The 27,966-nt window shown below is 28.1% G+C and overlaps 3 protein-coding genes across 5 annotated transcripts; 1 reads left to right on the top strand and 2 right to left on the bottom strand.

The window, feature by feature from the left end:
• The first annotated feature begins 525 nt into the window (after positions 1-525).
• Positions 526-4,647, top strand: LOC109596789 (antifreeze protein Maxi-like). The gene is made up of 4 exons (XM_020012376.2): positions 526-542; positions 1,438-1,482; positions 3,158-3,426; positions 4,027-4,647. The coding sequence occupies exons 2-4, from the start codon at positions 1,449-1,451 to the stop codon at positions 4,645-4,647; spliced, it is 924 nt and encodes a 307-aa protein (XP_019867935.2). The 5' UTR covers positions 526-542; positions 1,438-1,448.
• A 2,298-nt stretch (positions 4,648-6,945) lies between these two features.
• LOC109596792 (mucin-7) lies at positions 6,946-19,558 on the bottom strand. 2 transcript variants are annotated; one of them, XM_020012381.2, is made up of 6 exons: positions 19,378-19,558; positions 14,397-14,531; positions 12,864-13,012; positions 12,077-12,302; positions 11,526-12,019; positions 6,946-8,011 (listed from the first exon to the last, which is right to left on the bottom strand). In XM_020012381.2, the coding sequence occupies exons 1-6, from the start codon at positions 19,415-19,417 to the stop codon at positions 7,763-7,765; spliced, it is 1,293 nt and encodes a 430-aa protein (XP_019867940.1). In that variant the 5' UTR covers positions 19,418-19,558; the 3' UTR covers positions 6,946-7,762. The 2 variants fall into 2 exon arrangements, with proteins under 2 accessions (XP_019867940.1, XP_049823223.1); XM_049967266.1 differs by lacking the exon at positions 14,397-14,531.
• Positions 19,559-22,082: 2,524 nt separating this feature from the next.
• Positions 22,083-27,663, bottom strand: LOC109596791 (gamma-taxilin). 2 transcript variants are annotated; one of them, XM_020012379.2, is made up of 3 exons: positions 27,572-27,663; positions 24,852-25,204; positions 22,083-23,941 (listed from the first exon to the last, which is right to left on the bottom strand). In XM_020012379.2, the coding sequence occupies exons 2-3, from the start codon at positions 25,188-25,190 to the stop codon at positions 22,919-22,921; spliced, it is 1,362 nt and encodes a 453-aa protein (XP_019867938.2). In that variant the 5' UTR covers positions 25,191-25,204; positions 27,572-27,663; the 3' UTR covers positions 22,083-22,918. The 2 variants fall into 2 exon arrangements, with proteins under 2 accessions (XP_019867938.2, XP_019867937.2); XM_020012378.2 differs by lacking the exon at positions 27,572-27,663 and adding an exon at positions 25,279-25,465.
• Between the last annotated feature and the right edge of the window lie 303 nt (positions 27,664-27,966).

Genomic DNA, 27,966 nt, shown 5'->3' with positions numbered 1-27,966 from the left:
TGGCCACCAAAATTGAAAGTTATTTAATCCCTTGCAATGTGTGTAATGCACCAAAAAACCATAATGGTAAAAGTAAATGGTCCACTTTTGACAAACCGTTACTTGAGGCGTAAATCCTTTCGATAATTAAGCCAAATTAATTAGATTATTTTCTCAAATTGCGTTGACATAAAACTCGACTTTATTGTTGTACAAGGAAGGAATTGTTTATTACATAATCGGTTTTTTTTCAAAGTGAATTAGTCTTACCAAGTGAAATTGATTCCAATAAAAACAATGTAGCGTAACTTATCAAATAAGTCCGTTGTAAAAAAATGACTTATTCTTAAGTAGTTCAATTCTGTGGCTTGAAAAAAAAACGCTGAAATATATTTTAATGTGATTTGCTACAGTTTTCACCGTTTCTTTCTTTTATTAAATATTTCTCTGGTCCATTAAATAACCCATTCCCCACTATTGGAATAAATCTATAAAATGGATTGTCGTTATGTGAATTTGTCAGTCCGTTATTAAAAATTTTATAAGGATTTGGTGACAACTGGGTAGGTGATTGTGTGTAGTGAACTAAGTGAATCCGTATCATTCTTAGATGTAATTAAGATCACATCATTCACTTCAGTGGTGCTTAGTGATTGTTTATGTGAAATGGAGTTGTACAAGTACCCCCTACAGTCAATGTTGTGAAATTTTAATTATTTTGTTAAAAATTAATTTTTATTATTGTGTAAATACGAATCTTTATATAACTATTATTTGTTTTTAAATTAATGAATATTTAAACTTATTAGGTAATATTAGGTATTATAATTTGAATACTATCATGGTAATTTTGAATTTTATTTACTTCATTTTTATTATTTTATTTTGATAGTTCATTCCTTTAAAACAAATATTAGATTATACAAAAAAAACTTGATTTTAGTATTTAATAAATATTTTTGTTTTTCTATATTCTTAATCATATATATATTTATTAATTTTAAATTCTTCTCTTCAAAATCTATTCTAATTTTATTAATTTTATTTATTTAAATTCAATTTTTTTGTTATAATATACTAAAATGAAAATGTCAGTTTAAAGTGGCTTATTTAAATTTCTACTTATAATAAATGAAGTCATAATTAAAAGTATTTTTCAAAATTTTTAAATGTTGAAAAATATCTAAAAGTATTATATAAAAAACGAATAGAAGAATAAACAATAATTTGTATTATATGCATGTTTCAATTAACTGTAAACTCCATATTTGTCAGTCGCCATGCTTTCTCAATTTAAATACTAGTGAATGCAAGCCAAACCTTTCTCCAGTTGAAAGGATTTGACACCTTCATCTGATTGAAATAAACGATACGATTAATCGACCAAATTCTTGAACGTTTACCAAAAAGAAAATCGTTTAATAATTGTATTTTAAAAGCATATTATTTTTGTTTTAGGTGGAGACATAATGAATCCCATTTTGATAATTACAGCTTTGTCACGTAAGTTAAAACGATCCTACTCAGATATTTTTATATTAACAGTAGTCGAAGCATAAAAATATCTTTAGTGATTCTAAAATATTTTTATTATAATTTAATTACAAACAATATTAATATTTTCAAATGAAAATTTATTATTTTAATGTACACATAAATGTATTTTGTTGGGATTTTATGACATTGTAACTTTTATATGAAAACGATGAAATGAATTTTACTGCAATACATAAGGTTTATAAAAAAGTATTATATTAATAATATTGACAATCTTTCTTATGTTGTTTTGTAAAATTCAGTAGTTAAACTCGAATATTAATTAAATTACAAAATAAAATTGTTATTTTAAATTTATAATGTTTGAAAAAACAAGCATAAAAAATTAAAAATAAACTATTAAATTAAAAAATAATATTAAACTTATCATATATTATTTAAAATAATAGGCATAAAAAATTAAAAATAGATAATTAACTTAAAAAATAATAAAATTGTTATTTTATTTTAATAAAATTTAAAATACTAAATTTAAAATTTAATAAATAAACAATTATATTAAAAAATAAAATAAAAATTTTAAATTTATAATATTTAAAATATTAAGCTTAAAAATTGAAAATAATCATTTAAAAAAATATACAAATTGAAAAAATACAATTAACTTATTTTATTTTAATAAAATTTAAAATATTGAGCTTAGAATATTAAAAATAAACAATTAAGTAAAAAAGAAAATTTTAAATTTATATTTGAAATATTAAAATTAAAAATTGAAATTAAACCATTAAACTTAGAAAGAAAATATTAATATTATTTTAAATTTATAATATTAAGCTTAAAAAAATAAAAATAAAATATTTAATTTAAATTTATAATACTATAATATAATTTATGTTTGAAATTATGAGATTAAACCATTAAATTTAGAAAAAAAATAAAATTATTTTAAATTTATAATATTTTGAATATAAAGCTTAAAAAATTAAAATAAAATATTTAATTTAAATTTTTAATATTTAAAATTATTATTTTAATAAAAAAATAAAATTATTAAATTAAAAAAATAAAATAATATTATTTTATTTTTATAAAATTTAAAATAAGCAATTAAATTAAAAGATAAAATTTAAATTTTTATTTTAATTTTAAAACATTTAAACTTTGAAAATAACCATTTCTTAAAAAATAAATAAATAAACATTTAATTAAATTTATAATATTTGAGATATTAAGCTTAAAATGTTAAAATTGACAATTAAAATATTTAATTTAAATTTATGTTCGAAATAATAAGCATAAAAAATAAAAATAAATAATTAAATTAAAAAAATAAAATAAAATTATTCATATTTAAAACATTTGAGTTTAAAAAGTTAAAAATAAATAATTACATTTAGAAAACAACAATTAAATTTATAATATTTGGAATGTTAAACCTGAAATAAATAAAAATATCCGTTTAAATTAAAAAAAAATAAAACATTTATTTTAAATTTATAACACTTGAAATAATAAGCATAAAAAATTAAAAATAAACGAATAAATTTAAAAAAATAAATTAAAATTATTTTATTGTTATAAAATATTAAATATTAAGCTGGAAAAATTAAAAATGAACAGTTATAGAAAATTAAAATTATTTTAAATATATAATATTTGAAATTTATGGCATTTTCAGTAAATCTAATAAACTGCCAGGAGTACGAGGACATAGGAATCTTGACTAACTACGACGGCGATTTTGGGGCACTGTCGCAGGACGGAAACGGCCAACAAGACCAGTCCCAACAAGGAAACGGCAAACAAGGCCTGAGCGCAGGTAGCGGACTGAGAAGCATTGCTGAGGGCTCGTTCAATGCAGCCAGCGATGCCGTCAACAATCAAGACGCAGCTGGCTATCAAGCTGCATACGTTGCCAAGAACACACTGGCACAATCTGCTGCTGGGGTAAATTTAATTTAAATTTAATTCTATACGCTTGCATATTTGTCAAAATCAAAGTCGTAAGTATTTGAAAGTTCGGAGGAATAAATCCTTCAATAATTATTATCTACAAAGTAATTAATTCCGGATAAATTTGCATGTAAAATATCTACTAGCTGTAACTAGGTAAATAAGTTTGAATTTTAGTTGGACCAGGTAATTTTAACCGGAAAATCACGAGAACCTATTAATTATATAGAGGATTGAGAATACTCATTCCAGATTAATATTTAATTTTTATAGGAATTTTTTATTCTTTTATTTATAAATAAATATGCAAATATTATTAAAGGATGATAAATCAATAATTTTTACTTTCTCTCATGATTAATTGTATCCTTGGCATTGAATGATTTAAATGATTAAAAAATTGTGCAACACAATTATATTAAACAATAATTTTATAAGTAAACCTTGCGTGTGTCCCACTTTTTATTTTTGGCCTCAAGACACTTCTATAAAATTAATTATTTATTCCAATTAATGTTAGAAAATCTCAGCGCCTCTTAATGGGCTTCAATTAAAATACGCATTATTTATTAATTATTTTCTTTATTATTATAGTCATCAGCGACAGCACAAGCAGCCTTGGCAGGCAAGCAGATCCTGCTGCAAGGCCTGGAGCAGCAATTCCGCGACGCCCAACAGAGCCTGATGGGCGAGAAGCAGCAATTGATGCAGGCCCAAAGAGCGGCCGACGCCTCCATGAAAGCGGCTCAGGAAGCCAGAGCCCACGTCAACGTCCTGACCAACACCCTGAACGCAGCCCAAGCCGCAGCCGACCACGTAACCCAAGCAGCATCGGAGGCTGCAGGCGAGCTGGCAGCCCAACAGGCCATGGTGGGAGCCGCGATGCAACGTCTGGAAGCCATTGGCAAACAGTTGGCCGGCGTCAGAATCGACTTCGAAGCCACCAGAACTGCGGCCATGAAGGCCCAGGCGGCCGCCCAGGCTGCAGCCGCCAACGCCGCAGCTGCGGCCGCTGCGGCTGCCGCCGAGCTGGGGAAGGCTGCCAAAGCTATTCCTCCACCACCGCCACCGGCGCCCGCTCCCAAACCGGCCAAGGGTAACGGTGGCAAAGCTGGAGGAGGTGCTGGCGCTGGAGCGGGAGGTAAGGGCAAAGGAAAAGGAAAGGCAGCTTATACAGAGGATGAGTTCTATAGTCCTTATTACTACATTGAATAAGACTGTTTTGTTGTGTTTTTTACGTTTTTAATTATTTAATAAATTGTTGTTAAGTTAACTGGGGTTTTATTGGTCGTTATATCATCAAATAGTTTAAACTGCTTTCCCTTTTTTGCTTTTGATGATGTAACTGACTGTTGGTTTTTTTAGGTGCTCAAGTGAGTATCGCTGCGGCTCTCATGAGCACGCTGAAGGACTTGTTAAGTTACTTCGGTTAACCCAGATTAAAACAGTGGAAATTCATCAAATGCCATCATCATACATTATTTATTTATTTGATTGTTGTAAGAGTCATCTTCATTATCATAAAAAATATTCTTATGAAAGTTTTGACAGATATTTTAATTGATTTATTTACATAAATTATTTTATAACTGTAGCCTGAAGTTAAAATGTTAAAACTACTAAAAAATTTGAAATATTTTTCATCAAATTGGAAACGTTTTCTATGTTTTAAATAAAAAATTATAATCAATTTTTTGTTATTTAATTTAAAAACACTGATTAATCAATTAATTAAAAGGATAATAAAAATTATCAGCATTGTAATTCTGATTTTGAATGTCATTAGTCAATTCTAAAAATATTTGTTCCCAAATTTTATAATCAACTTAAAGGAATATTGATAAAACTGATTTCTAATAAGAAATACCTTAAAAATGATTAAACAATTAAATTACTTTATTTACCTACGAACAAAAAAACATTAAAGAAATGTTTTAATAAACATTCATCTATATTTCATTAAAAATTATAATTAATTTTTTTGTTCAACTTAAAAACACCAATTAATTAATATGAAAATAAAAATTGTGAGCATTCAATTCGTATTTTGAATATCATTAGTCAATTCTAAAAATATTTGTTCCCAAATTTTATTATCAAGTTAAAGGAATATTAAAAAAACTGATGTGTAGTAAAAATAATGAAAAATTATTAAATAATTAAATTACCTCATTCATCTGACACAAAACAGATACATTAGAGGAATGTATTAACAAACATCCATCTATATTTTATTAAAAATTAGAATTATTTTTTTATTTAACTTAAAAACACCAATTAATCAATTAATTAAAATGAAAATAAAAATTATGAGCATTCAATTCGAATTTTGAATATCATTAGTCAATTCTAAAAATATTTGTTCTCAAATTTTATCATCAAGTTAAAGGAATATTGAAAAAACTGATGTCTAATAAGAAATAATTTAAAAAATATTAAATATTTAAATTACTTTATTCACCTACCAACAACAAATACATTAAAGGAGTGTCTTAACAAACATCCATCTACATTTAATTAAAAATTATAGTTAATTTTTTTATTTAATTTAAAAACACAAATTAAAAAATTAATTAAAATGAAAATAAAGATTATGAATTGAACTATGAATTCTAATTTTGATATTCATTAGTCAGTTCAAAAAATATTTGTTCCTAAATTTTATCATCATGTTAAAGGAGTATTTAAGAAACTGATGTCTATTAAGAAATAATTGAAAATTATTAAATAATTGAATTACTTTATTCATGCACCAACAACAGAGGCATTAGAGGAATGTATTAACAAACATCCATCTATATTTTATTAAAAATTTTAGTTTTTTTTTATTTAATTTAAAAAATACCAATTAATCAATTAATTAAAATAAAAATAAAAATTATGAACATTCTAATTCTAATTTTGAATATCATTAGTCAATTCTAAAAATATTTATTCCCAAATTGTATCATTGAGTTAAAGGAATATAGAAAAAAACTGTTCTCAAATTTTATCATTAAGTTAAAGGAAAAAACTGATATCTAATAAGAAATAATTTAAAATTATTAAATAATTAAATTACTTTATTCACCTACCAACAACAAATACATTAACAAACATCCATCTATATTTTATTAAAATTTATTGTTATTTTTTATTTAACTTAAAAACACCAATTAATCAATTAATTAAAATGAAAATAAAAATTATGGGCATTCTATTTCTGATGTCTAATAAGAAATAATTAAAAAATTATTAAATAATTAAATTACTTTATTCACCTTTGGACAACAAATACATTAAATAAATTTATTAGCAAAAATCCCCTCTATATTTTATTAAAAATTAAAATTAATTTTTTTATTTAATTATAATAAAAATAAAAATTATGAGCATTCTAATTTTGATTTGAATATGAATAGTTAATTCTAAAAATATTTGTTCTCATTTTATCAGTTTTAAGTTGAAGGAATGTTGAATTAACTGTTGTCTAATAATAAATAATTAAAACATCAATAAATAAATAAATTATTTTATTCATCTACCAACAACAAAGACATTAAAGGAATGTATTAACAATCGTCCACATATATTTGGTAAAATAGTATCTCATACCACATAATCGTTCATAACAGTAAAAAGGACAATTTATATTTATATAAAATAAATACAAACTCGTTTGGAATTTGCACCATCAATCATTCCATAAATGTTAAATGCATCCAAGAAAAGCAAAGTATGTCACATAGGTTTACTTATTCCTAGGATTTGTTTATTAAATTTTAATTAAAAAATAGTAATAATAAGAGACTAGATTAATTGGAAGATTTATGGTGTAAGTTCCCTTATAATCAAAGCACCGCATACAATGACCCTTAAACGATAAGACTTAAACTGTAAAATTGAGCATATGCAGGAGGCTGTAATTGTTTGATGCCAATTTACATATTATTTATTTATAAGTAATTGTATAAATATCGAACTTTCCCATAGTCATTCTCAAGGTTATTGTTTGTATATTTTTATTTAATTAATTCATTAATTATTGTAATTATTGAATATAATGCACTTTTTATTGAGCCAATGCAAATTTTTAATCGAAGGGAGAAGAACTGCGAGTGTGACAGCAAAAACATATTATATGCACGGAAATATCAGTTACATAATTGAAAATCACCGAGTGTTTAAATATTTAGAGTGAACACTTTCACTACCAGACCAAGTGCATTATGGAAATAGTTAATAAATAGTGCAGCTAAAAACGCAAATTCACAAATAAATAATAGACCTCCTTATAACATAAATAAAAATTGTAAAAAAAAAAATTACTAACAACTACGTTAAGTTAAAATCAGTCTTTATCCTTTGATTTGTTAGGTGCCGAATCTTTTTTGTATGTAGAGAAGAAAGTCAGCGCCTTCATTAGCTGATAACTCTTCGAAATCGGTATGTTCGAGTCGTACAGTTTCTTCGAATTTTTGCAGTCCACATAGAACCACCAGTTGCATTTCAAAATCGTTTGATCGAAAAGCGTCGATTCCGGACAGAGGAAGCTCTTCATTATCAGTCCATCGTCCGTCAGTGCGCACACGTGGAACACCTGTAACAGAACGTCTTTTATATGCAACCTGAGTGCCGATAATGTCAGTAACATCACGGTTAATTAAAATGGCTTGTTTAGATTATATAACGTTTTTGGACATCTTGCCAGTAGCAGGAACTAATTAGCGAAATGCTAAAATTGCACGTCCTTGACACACATGTAAACGTACTACCTTTACTGATCTTAATGTTTCTTAACTATCTTGGATTAATCGTTAATGACCAGGAATAAATAAAAACTGCAGCAGTGTTACTTAATCTAGCAAAAAAAAAAACGTATGTTCTGTGTGTTAAGAAATTATCTTAAACCATTAAATCATTATAAAACCAACGTTAAAGACACCAATTAGCTAAAATTGTTTATAAAATAGTAAAAATTGAATGTAGACTGTACCAAATTGATTGCCTTTAGACTGACTGTGTCAAAACTCAATTCTTTAAATAAATATTATTTTTTGAGTTTTTTATGATACAGTTTGAGATAATTAATGTTATTGTTTATGAAACATAGATGGCGCAGTTTATTTTATTTATTTTTTTAATTATAAAAAATGTTATTATAGTTTAGCTAAATATTATTTAATATATAACACAATATATATTTTTGAAAAATTTGTTTTTTTTTCTAAAAACACTTTTTTAAATAATATAAATTACTCCTCTCAAAAAAATAAATATTCTAAACATTTCGAAATATTTTATATTTAATTTTTCCCCTAGAAATTATATTTGAATTTACCTCTAAAACATCTGAATAAAGATTTTTTTCAAAAATGTGTAATTTTTGATATCTTAAATTATCTCAAATTAAGATATTTTCTGTGAATTTAGAAATTAATAATATTATTGTCTATGAAATAAAAAATTTTAAATAAATATATTATTTGTATTTAATTTATTATTATTATTTTTTAAAAAATCACTAATTTTATTTTACAGGTTTTTAGATAAACGCAAAATCTTTCTAAAGATACTCATGTCAAAAAAATCATCTAAACATTTCGATTTTTTTAATTTAAGGTAAAAACTATATTTGAATTTACCTCTAAAATATCTGAGAAGAAAAAAATTTCCAAAAAAATGTGTATTTTATGACTTATCAAATTATCTTAAATTAACATACTATTTATTTAAAGTAAAAACTATATTTGAAATTACCTCTAAAATATCTGAGAAAAAAAAAATTCCAAAAAAATGTGTAATTTGTGATTTATCAAATTATCTCTAATCAAGATATTTCTCATAATTTTAGAGATAATTAATATTATTGTCTATGTCTATTGTACATACCTCTTTAATTTTAAATAAATATATTATTTAGATTTAATTTGTATATTTTTAGAAAATCTCTATTTTACTATTTTTCGTAATTTATCATTTCAAAAAAAAATAAATTTTCTGAAAATTTCGAGATATATTCAATTTCTTATTTCAGGTACAAACTGTACTTGAATTTATCTCTAAAATATCTAAAAAGAAAAATTGATGAAACGATGTAACTACATTTTTGTTATATTTCGAGATAATTAATATTATTTTCTATGAAAAATAGAAGAGGTAATTAACATTATATTTTAATTAAAAAATATATATAACAAAATATCTATTTTTGAAAACTTTTTTCTGACAAATTATCTTCTGAAATGGAAAATATACTCATATTATCTTAAAATTTTATATAAATATATTTTTAAAATTTTATTTATACAATTGAATTTTATGTCACACGTTTAAAATTGAATTTAAATTAGAAAATATATATAATATATAAATATAATAATTATTATGGAAAAAATATTATACATTTTATATTTTTAAATTGTTTTTTATAAATCTTTATTAAGTAACTTTTTTACATAATATAATTAATTATCAATAAATTTCAACATTTTTTTTTTTTTCAAGTAAAAAATTTATCTGAATTTGTGTGAAGAAAATTTGTTTCAAAAAAGTGTCATTTGTGATAAATTCAATAATCCTAAATTAATATATTTAGATACAACTAAATTCCATTTAATTTATATCAGTCATCTTTGAAATAAAAATAATTTGTTTGTTTTTTAAAAAAATATATATTCACACACACTCATGCAAAAATATGACGTAATTTCTAAATTTCAAAAAAATTATTAATGGTTAAACCAAGTTTATCAAATTTCGTATTTGGCATCTTTAATATGTCTCGAAATTTATTGGAAGTGTCATTAAAATCTGAATTATAGATAACTTAAAATATAAGAAATTATATATAATATTTTAGGAAAGCTGAATTTTTTTGACATTTTAAAGACAAATTAAGATAAAAAATTTACACATTATTTCGAAATTTTAAAAAATTAACCACTGCACACTTAAGTCACTTCTTTAAGTCTACTAAAGACAATTATTATGGGGCATCCTAAAGTATGATAAAAGTCATAATAAAAGTGTTAATTAGGTTAATTAACTAAATCACTCAAAAAATAATTTGAAAGCAACAGAAGAAGATTTTTAATTAAGTTATAAAACAATAAAGATAGGAAGAGAAAGTAATTACTAAAAAATATTAAAAAAAATAAAAATAAAATTAAGCTATTATAATGTATACACATTAACGTCTTCATAAAAAATTAATTTTTTTTATCTTCAACATCATATAACTTTATACCCATTCGTGTCCCCAAACAAGTTTCCAAATGGGTAAGTATCAGTTGCATAAAAACTTAATAGAAAAAAATTGCCTGCATTATATAATATTTCGTCCATCTTGCAACTAAAATTACCCAAGGAAACTAATTAACAAAACGCGAAAATTTTATTGTGCCTTTTATATCCTTGGCACACATTTAAATAATCTAACATTGTCGATTAAAATAATGCACAAGACATGTGATTTATTAAAATGTGTTAATTCATGCGAAATGCTTTTGCGGAAAATAATGTTTTACAGCCGTTCGTAGTGAGCAATAATTTATGCAAAATTATCGAAACGTGCATTCAAATCACCGTGATTTTACAACTTCATTCTTCATTGTCATGGGTTTCTGACGACCTAAAAATGGCGTTTTATGACAGTAATTAGCAGATGGGAGAGTCCCAATATTTGTTTTTAAATATTTGTAGAAATGTGAAAGTTTCCATAATTCCCAAGATACAAAATTTACGACGTTACTCATCCAATGGCCTAATAACCTGTGACATATAATTAGGCGCATCTGAAAAATTCGTGTGTAGAAAGTTTTAGAGAAAAATGTGACACAAGTGTTTTTAACAAAACCATTAATTTAAATATTATAAGGATACGTCCATATATGAAATATTAATGGATGTTTACGGCAATCATAAAATATTTATGTGTTCCTCGGTATTGTTCAACTTATTGAATCGTTTCCAACAAGCTGCCGACTAAATTAATCAAAAAACGGCTCCGGGCGACAAACGTCTTTGTTTATATTAAACTAACCGTGGCCCATCCTCAATGTGAATTTCTCCAAGTGAACAATGCCCGTTAATTAATCACCAAAGTAACTCACCATGCATCCCAAATCTTCGTCGGCGTACAAACCGGGGAAGTGTTTTTGGTCGCCGCAATAGAACGACGTTTCGGGCAACTCCACCCTGGACGCGAAGTTGTCGTCGAAGTTCTTGTCGTAGCCCACAGGGTAATACTCTTTGGGGGCGTTCATGACTTTGCCCACACTGTTGGCGTACTTGGAGGTCACGGGCCTGGGCGTCGTTGTCGTCGTCGTTGTGGTCTTCATCCTCGCCAACATCTGTTGCCTTTGTATCAAAGCTTGTTCCAGCGCGTCCTCCGTCACGTTGTTGGCGGCCAACAAGGCATGAATGGAGTTCGAACTGGTCTGAGGTACGGGTGGTAGTTCGTTATTTGGTGTCGCCAAAGTTCTAAGAGCAAAGTTGGTGCTACTCATTTTATCTTGTGCTTGTACTTTAGAGACAGGTACAACGACAGCCATCACACTATTGCTACTTGGAGAAGAAGAAGAGGAAGATTTAGAGTTGACTGAACCTACGGAAAAACGTGTAATAGAAGAGGGCATGGCACTAAAGGCAGGCACGGCAATACCCATAATAGCTGGACTAGCTAAGGAAGAAGAAGAAGAAGAGGAAGGCTTGGAAACAGCTACTGGTTGCACCGGAGCCCGCTCCGGAGCCGGAGGTATCGGTTTGAAGGGCGGAACCGACACCATCGGCTTGGATTGGCTTGGCTTCTTCATTGTGCCGGTTATGGGCACCGGCACTGCCTCGATTGTGGCCACAGGTGTTGGAGAACGGACCACTATTGAGTTGGCCTGGAATTAATCGACTAATTACTTGGGCAATACTTCTTAACTAGTGACTTTTTATGTCACTTAGTGTTGAATTCGTTTAATTTTTATTATTCCTATTGGCAATCCCTAGAAAACAATGTCCAAACAATTATATATTGACAAATTTTCTCGACAACATTAATTACCTTACTATTAATAGTTTCGACACAATTTCATAACGAACTTTGTAACAAACCATTGGAATTAAGATAAGTTTTACGGGTTAAAAGGTTGTTTTGAGCACATCCATGAGAGAGCTGTCGAAACATCTTTATAAAATTTACATACGTCAGCGGTAATTGGGCCAAACGCCATTTCCAATTCCACCATTAAAACACATAAAAAGGTGCAGTTGTGATAAAAAAAAATAACTGAAAAAAAATAAATGAATAATTTCCCATTCAAGGAATCGTGATGCGGATATTTATAAAGAACTGAAAGGGAGAACCTTGAAAGTACAAGAAACTGTTTCACCCACATAAAATGCCGTAACGGAATTGTTAAAGAGATTCTCGTTATGACAATTACTCGAACGCTGCTTACTTTAGATTTACTGGCTTTTTGTTGGTTCTGTTGTTGTTGCGCCTGGATTAGCTGGGCCTGCAGTTGCGACGCCGTCGCCGATCTCCTCCTGTTGATCTCCACGTTCGAGATCGACTCCTTAAAGCCCAGCTCATCGCCCACGCTGAAGCCTGCAATTGAGATTATTTAGGCGTTTGCTGCGAACTGAGTTGGAAGAATGTTAAGAGTGACATTGCCGGAAGCAATATCCGACATTTATGTGTATCTAGGTAATATAATTTATAAAACATGTGTGTGCATATTTAAGAAACTTTCTAATATCAGTTATACTTAATTAATTTATTATTATAATATTTTTAATTAATTTTATTAAAAAATAGGCTTAGCTAATTTTTGACAAGGTGTTCCTTGCTTTAAATGTTAAACGGGATTGGGCAATTAACTTCCAAAACTTCACCTAAACAGTCAACATAAATTAACTTTTAATTTTTGGGCAAATAAGAGATTTCCTCATTAACAAACGTGCAAAGAATTCAAATTATTGGGAGCAAATAGTATTTTAATTAATATATAAGAAAAACTGGGCTAAGGTTATAAGAATTCCTTCACAAAGCATTTAATATTCAGTGTGTTTAATCTTCCTCTCTAAAAATAAATTAACAATATTTGAATGCTATAAACGAAATCTATAATTAATCAATATAAAAGTGCTTAGAAAAACATTAATTACAAAATATTTTCCAAATTTAAATGTAAAAATCATAATAAATTTCTAATATATGAATGTTAACACCATTTAATTAATAGTTATTATGAATATATTCATCTTAGCCTTAGTTAATATTTTTTAATTACTATAATTGAAGTAAATATCTTATATTAAATCTTAATATTTAATTGTAGTTGCACTCTACAATCTAAACAATTAAACAAATACAAGAAACACCTTCATTTTAATTATTTTCTGGAGTCTTTGTTAAATTACTTATTCCAACAATATTTGTTATATTTTATTAATAAAATTCAGTGATTTCTAAAAGAACAATGTTAATTAAACAATCGACATTAATACTGAAAAGAAATGAAAGTTTAGCTTAGGTTTTATTTTAAATGTTTAAGTTAGTACTACATTAAACAAAAACAAAAATAAATGTTAATGAAAATATACATTTAAATCTAACTTTTGTCCTTTACTGTACACAACAGGACGAAATAACGATAAATAACTGAAATTTGTAAATATATATGTACATACATGTTACGATGAGAATATATTACACAGAAAAACGTGGAAAGAATTATTCAACAATAGACCAAACACACAATAAATGAGTTTGAATAATTTTCTCCACTTTCATTTCATTATTGACTACGAAATCGAATCGGTTTTGGTTTACAAGTAGGCCACGGATCTACATCTACAATTTGAAGGGGGAGAAAACCGTAACCATAAAGTTTTCTGGCCCCATCAAATCTAATAGTCTAAATCTATGAAATCAACTACATACATGCAACAAAACAGATGATAAAAGCAAAGAATAGATGATAGATTACCCAGGCCAATGTGAGCTTTGACACCACCAAGGTTTCTAACTCGAAACAGGCCAGATTTCTTAAAAGCACAGTTGAGGATAAATCCGAAATCTGATTCCAATACACAGGTCGGTTGGCCTAACTGCCACGTTCCGCCTGCAAGGAAAAGTAAAACATATATTTATACCTATACCTAAAATGTTTTCTAAACACGCATGCATCATCCATCATCTAATACTGACCCTGAATCAACTAAAACTGGGTCTGGGTTAACGTAAGTCGAATTTTTTTTATTTAGGATTTTACCAGATTTAGTGTGGCATATGTCTGGTGGGACTGGATATGTGTGTCAAATCATTTTAGACATGGTGTGAGTGTGTGCGAGGAAAGCTATGTACAGAAAATCACGGTTTGGCAATAAATTAATGTCAATCATGTGTTTCCTTCCCATCAATGGGCAGTAAAATTTTTACACTTCATAATCCACATGACGTAACATGATGGAAAGTCCAATAAATTAAGAAACCAATTCGAATCACCTCATCATAGTTTTATAATGATTACGACGACGATAAAAAATAAGATTTGTGTCTTCCACGTCTCAGTTTTAAATCTAGCTCTTCCTACGTTCCAATGGAGCATCAAGCCCACCTACACGTAGGTATGTTAACATAACCTAGGAAGAGCCGGAGTCTTTTTTATTAATTTATTAGCTGTCAACATTTGGAAGCCGGACAAAAAACAGTTACATTTATCACTTTTGGTGCGTCCAAGAACAGAAATTACTTTCATATTGTCTCTACAAGGAAAAATGAAAGAGAAAACTAAACGATGCTAAACTGAAATGTCAACTTTTGTTGTTTCATCTTGTCTAGATTCCTATTATTTATAGTTGTCTGCAAATACACAAACGTATAAATTTTTTGACTCTCTCCTCACACATTCAGACATTAAACCGTTAATACCTAAAGAACAAAGACATCAATTAATATATTATGCGTATCCCATCGTAAGATTTTAATTGAATATGTGGGGAAAATTGGGTTAAATTAATTGTTTACGTCCGTGTGGTCGTTTTTACTTTCACGTCTGCATCATTTAATTTTATTAAAACGGTTAGAAAATTGCATTTTAATCCTTCAAAGTTGTTATGACGTCGAAGTAAATTCGAGTTTTGTATGTTGTCTTAAGTTGATTGAAGTTTATTTGTGCGTCGGTTGCATTTGATTATCAAACACGTAGACGTTTGATCTACGATTTCTTTTTGCAGGTGCGACCTGATTGATTTGTGCGATAAACATTGTTTTGGGTTTAAAATTATGAAGGTATTTTAGATTGTGTTTGGAAACGCGAGAGTTGGATAATCATCGAATTGGGTAATGGTTTATGTAAATCCATAAATTTGAGAAAATGTTTTTCATATTTGCTGAGTTTCTCTTAATGGTTAAACGTTAATCAGTTTATTAGAAATTCAGCACTATTAGTAAGCAATTTATGGTTTCGGGTATTTATTTCTTAATGGAAGTGTAACACACTCATAGCTCTTTCAATAGGTGTATAATGACTGCAACATATTTTGAGGTCATCTAGTTTTGAACGGTTGCTTAATGTTTATATCTATTTGAATTCTTAAATTATTTTTGCAGAAAATTATAGAGAAACTGTCCGTAGCAATGTCAAGTTTTATTCAGGTTAATTGAGACGCATTACATCTCATTATTCACAAACATAATCGCCAAATTTCACAATAGGAAACACATGTAGGAGTCCACGACCAACGACACATTGTTATCCACCAAAAAATCAATAATTAAAGATAGAACAAAGAGAAATCGAAAGTCTTTGATATACTTTCTAGTATTTCATCCACTCGGAAAACACGTACAACCATTAAAACCCAGTCTTATGTAAATGTTTTTTGATATTAAACTATGATCTGATGGTAATTAAATTACTGGCAATTACTTTTGTTGCAATTGCATCTTTTTAATAATTTATCACGACCTTGGGGTATTAAACAAACACTCTTAAAACCAAAGGTGTTTACAAATCGTGTTGCCCAACCACGTTGTTACACTATTTATAAGCGTTTTTTTATTATTAACTTTCAATTGAAAGATCCTTTATAAATATGCCAGATGCAGCTTTTTCCTCTTCAATGTCGTGTCAACACGTGTCAAGGATAGAAAAAACGAATTGAGCACATTTTTTGCACCTCAAGTTACCCAATTACAGAGACATTTCCTAATAGAAGCAATAAGGAACATCATCAAAGCATCCAAAGTTAATTATTACGTGTGAACTTGGGCTCTAAAATTTAACTCCTGCCATTAATTAAATTCTCAACATTCTGAAATTTCTATGGTTATTTAATACTTGTATTATATAAGTTCTTGACAATAATAATATTAAGGATGTTGCCCAACAGATATTTGAAGATGAAGACCACATCTGGTTAATGTGATTTGGGTTTGTATTAAAATGTCTGACAAGAGAAACCTCATATTTGAATATATTACCTAGGAAATCAATTTTAACATTGGGGGAGTTAATGATGCAGAAATTATCGACGTGGAATTTATAAATAAATAATTACTTGACGTGGCAAATCGAATTTATGCCCCGACGTAGGTTATCAGCAACAAATACCAGGTTATTTGTGTCAATTCGGCCAAACTTTCGACTGCACGTTTCTGGTGGTTGCATTCGAGATTGGACGGTCAGTTTAACTCAAAATTTTAGCATACAAATTAAAATCGTATTAGGATCTTGATGTAACGTAAACTTTGAGCCAGTTACAAAAATTAGATGTTTTCTATTTGGACCGTAATTCTAGGCGCTCCAATTAAACTACATGCTTTCTTTTGCAGGAAATAAACCACTCTAGGTAAACAAAAACAAAACAATAATGTATGTGAATCCAATTATGCAGACGAAAAAGGCAGGAAACCGTGTTTTCAACACACAAACCGAGGCGATATTTCCCAACAGAATCGATATTGCATGTAAATAAAAATCCAACGTGTTTTCCTGCAATTTCCTTGCCCAGTTCTGCCGAAACTGCGAACGTCCCAAATAAATTGACCGCACAATTAACAACAGTTTAAGGTGAAAGTGGAAATGACAAACAAAATTTGCAGCACAGTATCAACATCGGTGGTTTTTTCTCCGTTTTAGGCGGATGTCTTTTATAAAATATTTGGAGCTTAATGTCAACGTCCCAGTAACCCACATTTCGTGTGAAGAATCAAACTGGTATCATCATTTAAATATGTATGACTTCGACGATACAAAAAGTACTCGTCAATACGAGACGGGAATTTAAAGAAACTCAGCTTAATAATGCCAGAAATTCCGGTTATAAATGTATCTAGTAGAAAAATTTTTTACGTGTCGTCTGATGACTAAACTTAAAACAATTATGAAATGCCAATTTCCCCAATTAACCGTGTCTGTAACAACTAATGTGTGGTGATGAACCTTGAAAAACTTTTACGTACTTAATTGTGAAGGGTTATTTCGAAAATTGTTACCAAGAATAGTTAATATTAATTGATAAAATCAGCTAGGCACCCAAATTAATTATTACACTATGTATTACAAATTCGTATACATTAAAGTTTTCAACAATAATATTATTCAATTTACACACAAAAGAAACCCATAACATTGTTTATACCTTTGACCAACTTTGTGCCAAATTTATTGATTTACATATTATTTAAAAGAAAAACATCAAACCATTAAATTTTTAACTTCTTATCTCTAAAAAACCATCAAATCATTAAATTTTTTAACTTCTTGTTTCTAAAAAATCATCAAAGCATTAAATTGTGAACTTCTTGTTTCAAAAAAATCATCAAAGCACTAAATTTTGAACTTCTTATTTCTAAAAAATCATCGAAGTATTAAATTTTGAACTTCTTGGTTCTAAAAAATTATCAAATCAAAAAGTTTTGAACGTCTTGTTTCTGAAAAATCATTAAAGCATTAAATTTACAACTTTTTGTTTCTAAAAAATCATCAAAGCATTAAATTGTGAACTTCTTGTTTCTAAAAAATCATCAAAACATTTAATTTTGAACTTCTTGTTTCTAAAAAATCATCAAAGCATTAAATTTTTAAAAAATCTTCAAAGCATTAAATTTAAAACTACTTGTTTCTAAAAAATCATCAAAGCATTAAAATTTGAACTTCTTGTTTCTAAAAAATCATCAAAACATTAAATTTTGCACTTCTTGTTTCTAAAAAATCATCAAAGTATTAAATTTTGAAATTCTTGTATCAAAAAAATCATCAGACCATTAAATTTTGAACTTCTTGTTTCTAAAAAATTATCAAATCATTAAATTTTGAACTTCTTGTTTCTAAAAAATCATCAAAACATTAAATTTTGCACTTCTTGTTTCTAAAAAATCATCAAAGTATTAAATTTTGAACTTCTTGTATCAAAAAAATCATCAGACCATTAAATTTTGAACTTCTTGTTTCTAAAAAATCATCAAAGCATTAAATTTTGAACTTCTTGTTTCTAAAAAATCATCAAAGTATTAAATTTTGAACTTAAACTTGGAAACATAGATGGTGATCCCTGAATTTTGTTGCCTCTCCACCGCTTCCAAATTAAATCTTCCTTGATTATGTGCAATGCTTCCTCGAGTGTTTGCGTTAACCGAACAAATTAACAAAGAGATTAACGTATTGGAACGTGTGTATTCATTACATTTTAATTATTAGTCCAGCATGGTTTTCCTTTTTCCATAATCAAACATAGCATGCAATACGAATAGGTATAGTTGCTTAACTCTTTGCTATAATTTTTATTAATGATAAAGTATTCATAACAATGGAAAGTTTGAAAGTTAGATGTACAAAAGTATATATAATTTTATACAAGTCTTATATTACATACATTTGCATGACTGTCACACTATTTACATTTACGGTGATTGAATCAGTAACATGAGGAAGGAAAACGAAAACTAAAAACGAAGAGTCTTACCAAGTATAGTGATAAACAAAATAAAATTCATGAACTTCATCTCAGGCACTAATGTAGATTAAATCCACTGCACCACAATATTATCCAATGGTACTGACTTGTCATTCGATTGTTCAAATGTTCGCGGCAACGTTGTTGATTTTACACCTGACGATATTATAAGGTGAGTAACTATGGTACGACTGAGCGGCTTTGGCTTAGTTCTTAGCCGTTTAGACTCGGACTGAAATGACCCAGTCTTATTTTCTTCTTTCTTACAACGCGCTAACCGAGTAACGGTATCAATGGTCAATGAAAGGCTTACATGTATCGTCTGATATGGTTTTACTTAATTAATTTCCATGCATAAGTGGATGCGGCATTGTAATCCGCTCCTGCTGCTTGTTTCCAAGCAGGAACTGGGTTTTTATGGGTTTTATTTTAATTTTATCTGAGTAGACGCATTAATAACTATTATAAAAAATATTTGGCTACATAATTTTTCTTAACTTTTTTTATTCATATTTAAAAAAGAATTCTTTTGTAAACATTGCAACTCTCTTAGTATTTTCATTTTGTACACCTATTTTTTTATTATTAGAACATAGAAATATTAATTTAAATTTAAGGAGTTAAGTTTAATTGATATTTTTTTATAATTAAAAATTTTAATGTCATTATAATATCTATAAAAATGATTATTAATAAAAAAGCAGATATTTATTTACTTCAATCTAATATATTTTTTATTTAGACACATATTTTTTTATAATTAAAAAAAGTAAGTAAATTGAAAACTTATAAATATGAATAACACTAAATTAAATATAAAAATATATGTTATATAGTTTTTTTTCTAATAGTTTATGATATAGATATAAAAAAAATAAAAACAAATTAGTCCTTTTTGTAAACCTATGCTTAATTATAATATTTCAATATTTTCTAGTTCAATACATATTTATTTATAATTAGACAATTAATAATTAGAAAAAAAAATAATTGAATTGAAAGCATTTTTATTAATATATTATATAAAATTTAAGATACATATTTAGAATTTATTGTTTATGATATTAAAAAATACCTTTTGTAAATCAATTCCAATATTTCAGTATTTTATAGTTATAAATAAAATTAAACATATATTTATTTATAATTAAAAAATTTTAGAAATAAATTTAATTAACATTTAATAATTAATAAAAAAATAATAATTTTGAACCGATGTTTCAATTATAATATCTTAATATTTTGTAGTTCAATATAAAATTGTTTTTTTATATTGATGTTATTTAAAGTTTCAAAATTTAATATAACTTAACATTTTTTTGATGAATGTTTGTGGATTAATGAATAATTAATAACAATAAAAAAAGAACCTCTTATAAATCTATAACTTACGTATAAATACTGTGTATTAACATAAAACTTCTATTTTAAAAACATTCATTTATAATTAAGAAATTTAAGAGTTAATATTAATTGATAATTATTATTAAATTTAAAAATTAGGCACATATTTTTAAATTTTATTAATTTTGGGTATCTTTTGAAAATTTACAACTCAATTAATTTAATATAAAATTACTTTTAATTTATACATATATTTATTTATAATTATGAAATTTAAAAATTGTATTAAATAATGTAATATTTAGTTTCATATTTTATATGCAGTGATTAAAAGTCAATTTCTTTAGAAGAATGTGATATTTAGTCACTGACTTATTAATATGCAATATTTTTTATTAAATTTCATCAATTTGTTTTATTATTATTATTATTCATTTAAATCAAATTATTAATGAAAAAGTTACAAAAGTTGCCTTAAATTAGTCACACTGTTTAACCATATTTTTATATGTGGGTTAAATTCAAATTAAATTTACTTTTACAATTTTAAATTTTGTTTGAAGTGAGGTAAGATACATGCACTATCGGCCTGTATACTTTGTTGATTAAACTGCTTATGTTTATTACAGGTAACTATAATATAGAAACCACATTTCTTTAATAGTTCAATATGTTTCCATTAGATAGCGCCACTATGTCACAAGTAAATTTATTTTAATAATGAAATATATTTAAATAATTTTGGAGCAAAACTACAAACAATATCGAAAACTGATTTACACCACTTGTTTTATTTTGTTAGCAATAATATATCCTGCACGTTTTAACTAAATATTCGTACAAAAAATAAAAATATTTCAACATTTATTTATTTATATCTATTCTCTTCAGTTTTAGCACTCTTTAATATGTAAAAAATAATGTTATAATTTCATATATTAATGAATTTTAATATTCAATTTTTTTATTATATATAAGATTAAGAATTTAACAAAAATAATTTTTTGTCGATAAAATATACGTATAAAAAACAAAATTAAAATATTATTAAACTATTCAAAATTAAATTTATACACCTGCGGCAAAGAATAATTAAATGTAAACATTCCAAAACAAAGTAATATAAATCTTATTTCTCCTCTAATGCACTAGAGATCAATTCCCTGAAGAAAAGTAAATTGGTCAGATATTATTTATATTTTATACTTATTTGCGTTGTGGTTTTAGACAGACAAATACGGATATTTAAATTTACCGCAAACAATTCAAATTTTTATATTCCTTACCGCAAAATTTCTATTGCAGACGGTTTTATTTATTCTGAAATTATTAAATTGCTATGGTACATAATTAAAACAAAAAAAAAAAAATACTGTAAAGCTTTTATTCGAAAGATTTTCAAAAATATTAGGTAGCATTAAAATGCTTACATTTATTTAGATATGATTACCTACAGTGAGTATTCACAAATCAGTTCTGACGCATACAGGATGGTTTATGACTGAATAAAGTGTTCTAAGAACTGTACCATACCTTTAATTGCGATCAAAATAAGTAACCAACACTTCCTTACATCAAAACTCTCGATTTTTTCAGATACAGGATGATTATCTTATACTCTGAATTTGCTTGTAATTAAATCACATTTATTTGAATAAATTTTATTTTTAATTCAGAAATATTTAAGTGATGTCCGTTTAAGAAACAATAATGTTTAGTTATAATCATTCATACTGGTAAAATACAAACAAATTATAAGAATAATCATCCTGTGAAGTTTTACAAAACGAAACTAGAAACAAACCACTCTTAAAAATACTTAACAGTTCTCTGGGGATATTACATAAGTAAAACTGCAAATACTAATAAAATAAAACAATAAAACAAACTTCTTAAACTAAAAAATTTACCAAGTAAGGAAGTTGTAAGGAAAAATGGGATAAGAAAAGTTTCCTTATATGAATCTCAACAAGAAGAAACCTTTGGCTTCCTCTAGATGTATCAAAAACAAATTAGATTTGTCGTGCACACGTCCCTTATTGAAAAGTGTGGATACACCAAACTTTTCAACATAACAACTACATCAGAACTTGGCAAACAGTACAGAACAGAAAATAAATAAATACAAAATCTAAAATGAGGAACAAATGGCAAGTGCAAAAATTATACTGAACTGAAATATAAAGTTTATCACAGTTGTGTTCCTTCAGTCCATTGCTTTTTCCTCCGTTACCGGTTTCTCCGGTTGTTTCTCTTCTTTGTCTTCAACCGTTTCCGAAGTACCATTACCGTTCTCGGCGACATCGTTGGCTTCGATGCAAGCCTCAGTCTCAGTTTTCAGTTGCTCAGCGGCTGCGGTCTCAGTTAAAATGGTGTGCTTTATCTGCTCCTGCAACACCTTCAGGTTTTCCTTGAGTCTTGCCAGTTCCTTCTCCTTTTTCGTTGGCGGATAAGACGGTTCGGTTGTGTCGGATGAGGTGGCGGCCACAGGCGAAACTTCGGGGATCTCCGCCGCCGCCGCCGCCGATTCAACGGGTTCGATGTTGTTGGCCTTGAGCTGTTTCAGGAATGCTAACCGGTCAGTTTGTAGCTGTCGACAGAGGCTTGTGACGGCCGCCAGTTTGGTTTCTAACTTTTGGATTTCGAAAATTTGGGTCTGGTGAAGTTGGGACAGTTCAATAACTGACGACGCCCCAGTTTGGTACCTAGTTTTCCATAGATTGCACTCCTTTTCTAACGTGGCCACCCGCTTGGTCATCTTGTTCATTTCGGATTTGAATTCGCGGAAGATTTTGTTGCTTTTAGTCATTGTCGTTTCGAAATCGGAGTACTGGCCCTTGTAGACGTCCACGTATTCTTGCAGTTCGGTGACTTTCTCCTCTAATGCCTTGTTGTTGGCTTCACTCATGTTCAATTTGGCTTCCAACATGCCTCTTTCCTTGTCCCACATTTCCTTTTCAGTGTTCAACTTCTGAATTTGAAGGCTTGCCAGTTGCTTGCTGAGCTCCATTTGTTTGGTCATTCTGGCAATGTTTTCGTCCCGTTCCTTGAACTGTTCATGCAATTCGGTCAATTTGCGGGTCATTTTAATGTTCTCATCCCTTAGTTTGAAGCTTTTATCCTTGTTGTCCTCCATCATTGAAGTTATATCGTTTAGTTTTTCAGCAAATTTCGCCGCCACTTCCTTGCGCTTCTCCTCTTCCTCCTTATGTTTGACAAGGTTTTCCTCCTACAAAATTTAAAAAATCAATTGAAATATATTGCTATAACAGTAATGAACAAAACTATAGAATATTTTTAAATTCCAACGGTAAAACACGGTGGCGGAAGAATTATGGTTTGGGGATGCTTTCCTCAATCTAAAGTTGGATTCTTGATTCAAATGGAGGGTAAAATAGATCGTTTTGAATACAGAAACATACTGGAAAACACCATGTTTTCATTTACCGAGAAGAGATGCCACTCCGTTATATATTTCAACAAGACAACGATCCCAAACACACGTCTAAAATCATTAAAGAATGGTTTGCAATGAAAAACCTAACTGTGCTTGAATGACTGTCAATTTAAATCCAATTGAGCACCTTCCTTTCGAATTCTTCAAATCATACAGAAGCATTGGCAATAAATTCCTGTTAACACATTGCAGAGACTGGTAGATATTATCCTCAAAAGATGCCAAGCAGTGATAGATCTCAAAGGTGACATCATTAAATATTAATGTTTTATGAATATCAATAATATATTCCATATATTTTTTCAGTCCAAAATTGATTTTCTATTAAATAATGAATATTATGATCATAGTCATTAATTAACCAATCTTGCAGTAAATTAGATTTGTTCAGATTTGAAACAGATTAGGAATAACATAAACTAACTTTTGTAACAAGTAAATAAATATTCCATATTTTATTCCACCACTGTATGTAAACTTGAATAATGTGCTGAATTTAAATCATTGTACTTTTTTATCTGTGATGATTAATAACATTGTTATGAAAATAAGATAAGATGAACAAAAGATTTTATAAACAGTGCCATAAATAATAACAAATATATGTAAAATAATTAAAAACGCAGTACTACTAAATGAATGAATGAATCCTTTAATGAAATCTTTAAACTCATTTGCTTACTTTGATTTGTTTGTTCTGCTTCTGCAGTTCCCGGCAGAGGCTCTCCATGGTGGCCTTGGCCAATATGGACCTGGTCTGGTCGACCTGCAGCTGGTCCTTCTCCCTCTGCAGCGTGGCGTACGCCTTCTCCATGGTCTGCAGCTGCTTGACTACCTTACGAAGCTCGGCATACAAGTCCATGTACTTCTCCGACACAACAGTCAGCTTCTGGTGGTCAGTGAGATTGCTGACAGCCCTTAGCACGTTGTCCCAGGCGCGCGGGTCCCTCCTGGACGACTTGTCGTCCCGCTTCTTCTTCGTCGCCCCCGTGGACACCTGAGCGTTTTGTTTCTCACCCATTGTTCAAGCCTAACCTAAAAATTTGTTATTTTGTGTCAGTGTCGTGTACAGAGAGGTTGTTCGCTTGTTAAATTGCTGGCATACATACCTTAGGGGGGCAGTTTCGTGATGCACAGCTTTAAATAATATAAAAATATACTAAATAATAGTTATTTAGTATATTTTTATGCAGCTATCGGCGACGTTAATTTTTTGAACGACAAGTAAACAAGAGTGTTGTTAGGTATCTACGTTACCGATAGTGAATATTTAGTTCAAATTTTATTGATAAAACTTTCAAATTTAGATTTTAATGTCACTGATATTGACAATATATTGATATAATGGAATACATTATAATATCTGATTACTAAAAAACTATAAACGTATGTTTTAGACTTTGTTAAGTAGTTAAATTATATGTATATTTTACTTGTGATTATTATTATTATAGCAATGTATTAACAATATTTATTATATTATATTATTTAATAAAAACTGTCATAATAATATTAATTTATTTTATTTCAAGGCACAATGTGGTTAGTCACAGAAATAGCACACATTTAAAAAATATATATTTAATAAAAACTTAAAAAAAATGGTTGGCACCCTTTGTTTGTTATAACAACCTATAAAGGGGGACATAGATTCAACAAGGTATAGACAACGATCGTTTGACATTAAGTTTCATAAATCTTCAATTAATAATCATAAGTCATCATCTAAATTTGTTGGCTTCTGGTCTTTTAATCGGGACCATAAGTTTTCAATTGGATTTAGATCCAGACTTTATGCTGGCCAATCGAGAACTTCAACATGATTATCTTTTGACCAATTTGGAACAACTTTGGACGTAGCTTCATATCATTTTCATGCATAAAAATCCATGTAACTGGTAAATTATCATTGGCTGTAATGGTACTATATCATGCCTAGAAAAGGAACTCCTGGTAGTGTATCTAAGGTACAAACTTTCATTTGGAAGACGTCCAACGTATTGTTTATCATCCGATCCTATTCTATTGAACTTGAATTCATCACTCCAAAGTACTTTCCGTCAAAATTCTGGAGGATAATTAATATATTTTTGTGCAAACTTTCTTCTTTTTTATATCAAAGATGTCTATACTGAAATACATCCTTGCTGGTTTTGTTCATTCAGTAAACGCCTAATTACTCTATCAGATACACTGATATTGTAGGACTTAATTAATTTTTTATTTGCCTAGAAGACAAGAAAGATTTTCGTTTACTGACTCTTCCAGTTTATCTGTCTATAAAAGGAGTTGGCGTTTTCTTATGAAATTTTTAAATGAGTGTGTGGTTTTATATTTATTATAACATTGTAAACCATTTTGCGAGAGCATCTTAAGCTTTTAGTGACGTCAGGAACATTAGTACCTTGATTTTTCAGGTTAATTATTATTTCCCTTTCCTCTGGAGTGCAATGTTCCTTTCTTCCCACTGAAAGTGAGTTAATCAATAAAATAATATATATCCTACTAAGAATAAATTCTTACTACTAAGAGTTATTATATAGTGACACTAAACTGAAATATATTTGAGCTATTTGTTTGGCCAACCAAATCAAACTAATATGTACGAATAGAATTTTGAAAACAGTTTTATAACTGGACGAATTTTGAGATATTTTACAGAAAGTTTAATTTTAAATTTTGTTTTATTTCTCTGGACACCACTGTATAAGGTGCTATAATTATGGCTACTACTGTAAGTTAATAATAATTATAATTACATTAATTGGTTAATATTTATATTAATTTTGTATATTTCTTATAATTGTCTAAAAATAAATATTAAAAAATATATAAAATTTTGTATAAACATCAAAGAATTAATATTTAATTAAATTATTAATTATTGTTTTATTTTAAAACTAGTAAAATATTTAATTTTCAATATAGTTTTTATTTCAGTTTTAACTGTGCCACGCCTTATTTAATGTAACATTTTCTACAAATTTATTCATATTCGGACTCAAATTACACTGCCTCACAAAATTAATACAAAAAACTTATTTTTTATTAAATTTACCAGTTTTTTAACATCAAACTGTACGAGATAAAACTGAAAGAGATAATTTTTATCTTCCTGAATATTTTAAATTAAAAGAGCTTCGTATAATAAAAGCAATATTCATTAATTTTGGCGCCCAGCGTAGGTGCTCTCATCGATGTTGCAATACAGGAAGTTATTATTACCGCATATGTACATGGCTCGATGTCCATTTAAAATTTAATTCACAGTCCAAATCACACACGAGACTTAACAGAAATAGTAATTAATTCATTAACACTCTTAAAAGGTTAAGTCACATGTTCATGCAATTTAAGTCCAAAGAAATTACCACTAATACACATTAAAAAAAAACTGCTTACCCCCTCACTTTTCGCAAACAATAATTATAATTCAGGTACAATTAAGCAAAGTATTTTTATACGAAAATAATGATTGACTGAATCGACGTGAGAAGAATAGAAATTGTGTTACTAAAAGTATTATTTTTGGATGGGACGGTTGCTAAGTATAGACCCCAAGCGTTGCTTACGCCGTTCAAATTTTTGCCGCCATATCTATATTTATATTGATTCAAACGGTTGCGAGCAACAATTATTGATTAAGAAACTATTCGCCGTTTAGTTCGTTCGTATGCAAATTTCCTTTCCAGCCGCTGAAAATAAACTTCCTTCTTGACATTGTTGCGGGCCCCGAAAACGTTTTCGTAATTTTCCGTATCGGCCAAGTAATTTGCGCCACTTATAAATCGCTTTAG

Source organism: Aethina tumida, chromosome 1, assembly GCF_024364675.1.
Source record: "Aethina tumida isolate Nest 87 chromosome 1, icAetTumi1.1, whole genome shotgun sequence".
NCBI lineage: Eukaryota > Metazoa > Arthropoda > Insecta > Coleoptera > Nitidulidae > Aethina > Aethina tumida.
This window is presented reverse-complemented; position numbering and strand designations above follow the sequence as displayed.

What these genes read in the sequence shown, in the direction of transcription:
- LOC109596789 (XM_020012376.2), top strand. Translation starts at nt 1,449, where the DNA reads ATGAATCCCATTTTGATAATTACAGCTTTGTCAC. An exon ending in GATAATTACAGCTTTGTCAC is followed by an intron (nt 1,483 to 3,157) that starts GTAAGTTAAAAC and finishes TGGCATTTTCAG; the next exon opens with TAAATCTAATAAACTGCCAG. An exon ending in TGGCACAATCTGCTGCTGGG is followed by an intron (nt 3,427 to 4,026) that starts GTAAATTTAATT and finishes TTATTATTATAG; the next exon opens with TCATCAGCGACAGCACAAGC.
- LOC109596792 (XM_020012381.2), bottom strand. Translation starts at nt 19,417, where the DNA reads ATGAAGTTCATGAATTTTATTTTGTTTATCACTATACTTG. An exon ending in TTTGTTTATCACTATACTTG is followed by an intron (nt 14,532 to 19,377) that starts GTAAGACTCTTC and finishes TTTTCCTTGCAG; the next exon opens with GCGGAACGTGGCAGTTAGGC. An exon ending in AAAAAGCCAGTAAATCTAAA is followed by an intron (nt 12,303 to 12,863) that starts GTAAGCAGCGTT and finishes GATTAATTCCAG; the next exon opens with GCCAACTCAATAGTGGTCCG.
- LOC109596791 (XM_020012379.2), bottom strand. Translation starts at nt 25,190, where the DNA reads ATGGGTGAGAAACAAAACGCTCAGGTGTCCACGGGGGCGACGAAGAAG. An exon ending in AGCAGAACAAACAAATCAAA is followed by an intron (nt 23,942 to 24,851) that starts GTAAGCAAATGA and finishes TAAATTTTGTAG; the next exon opens with GAGGAAAACCTTGTCAAACA.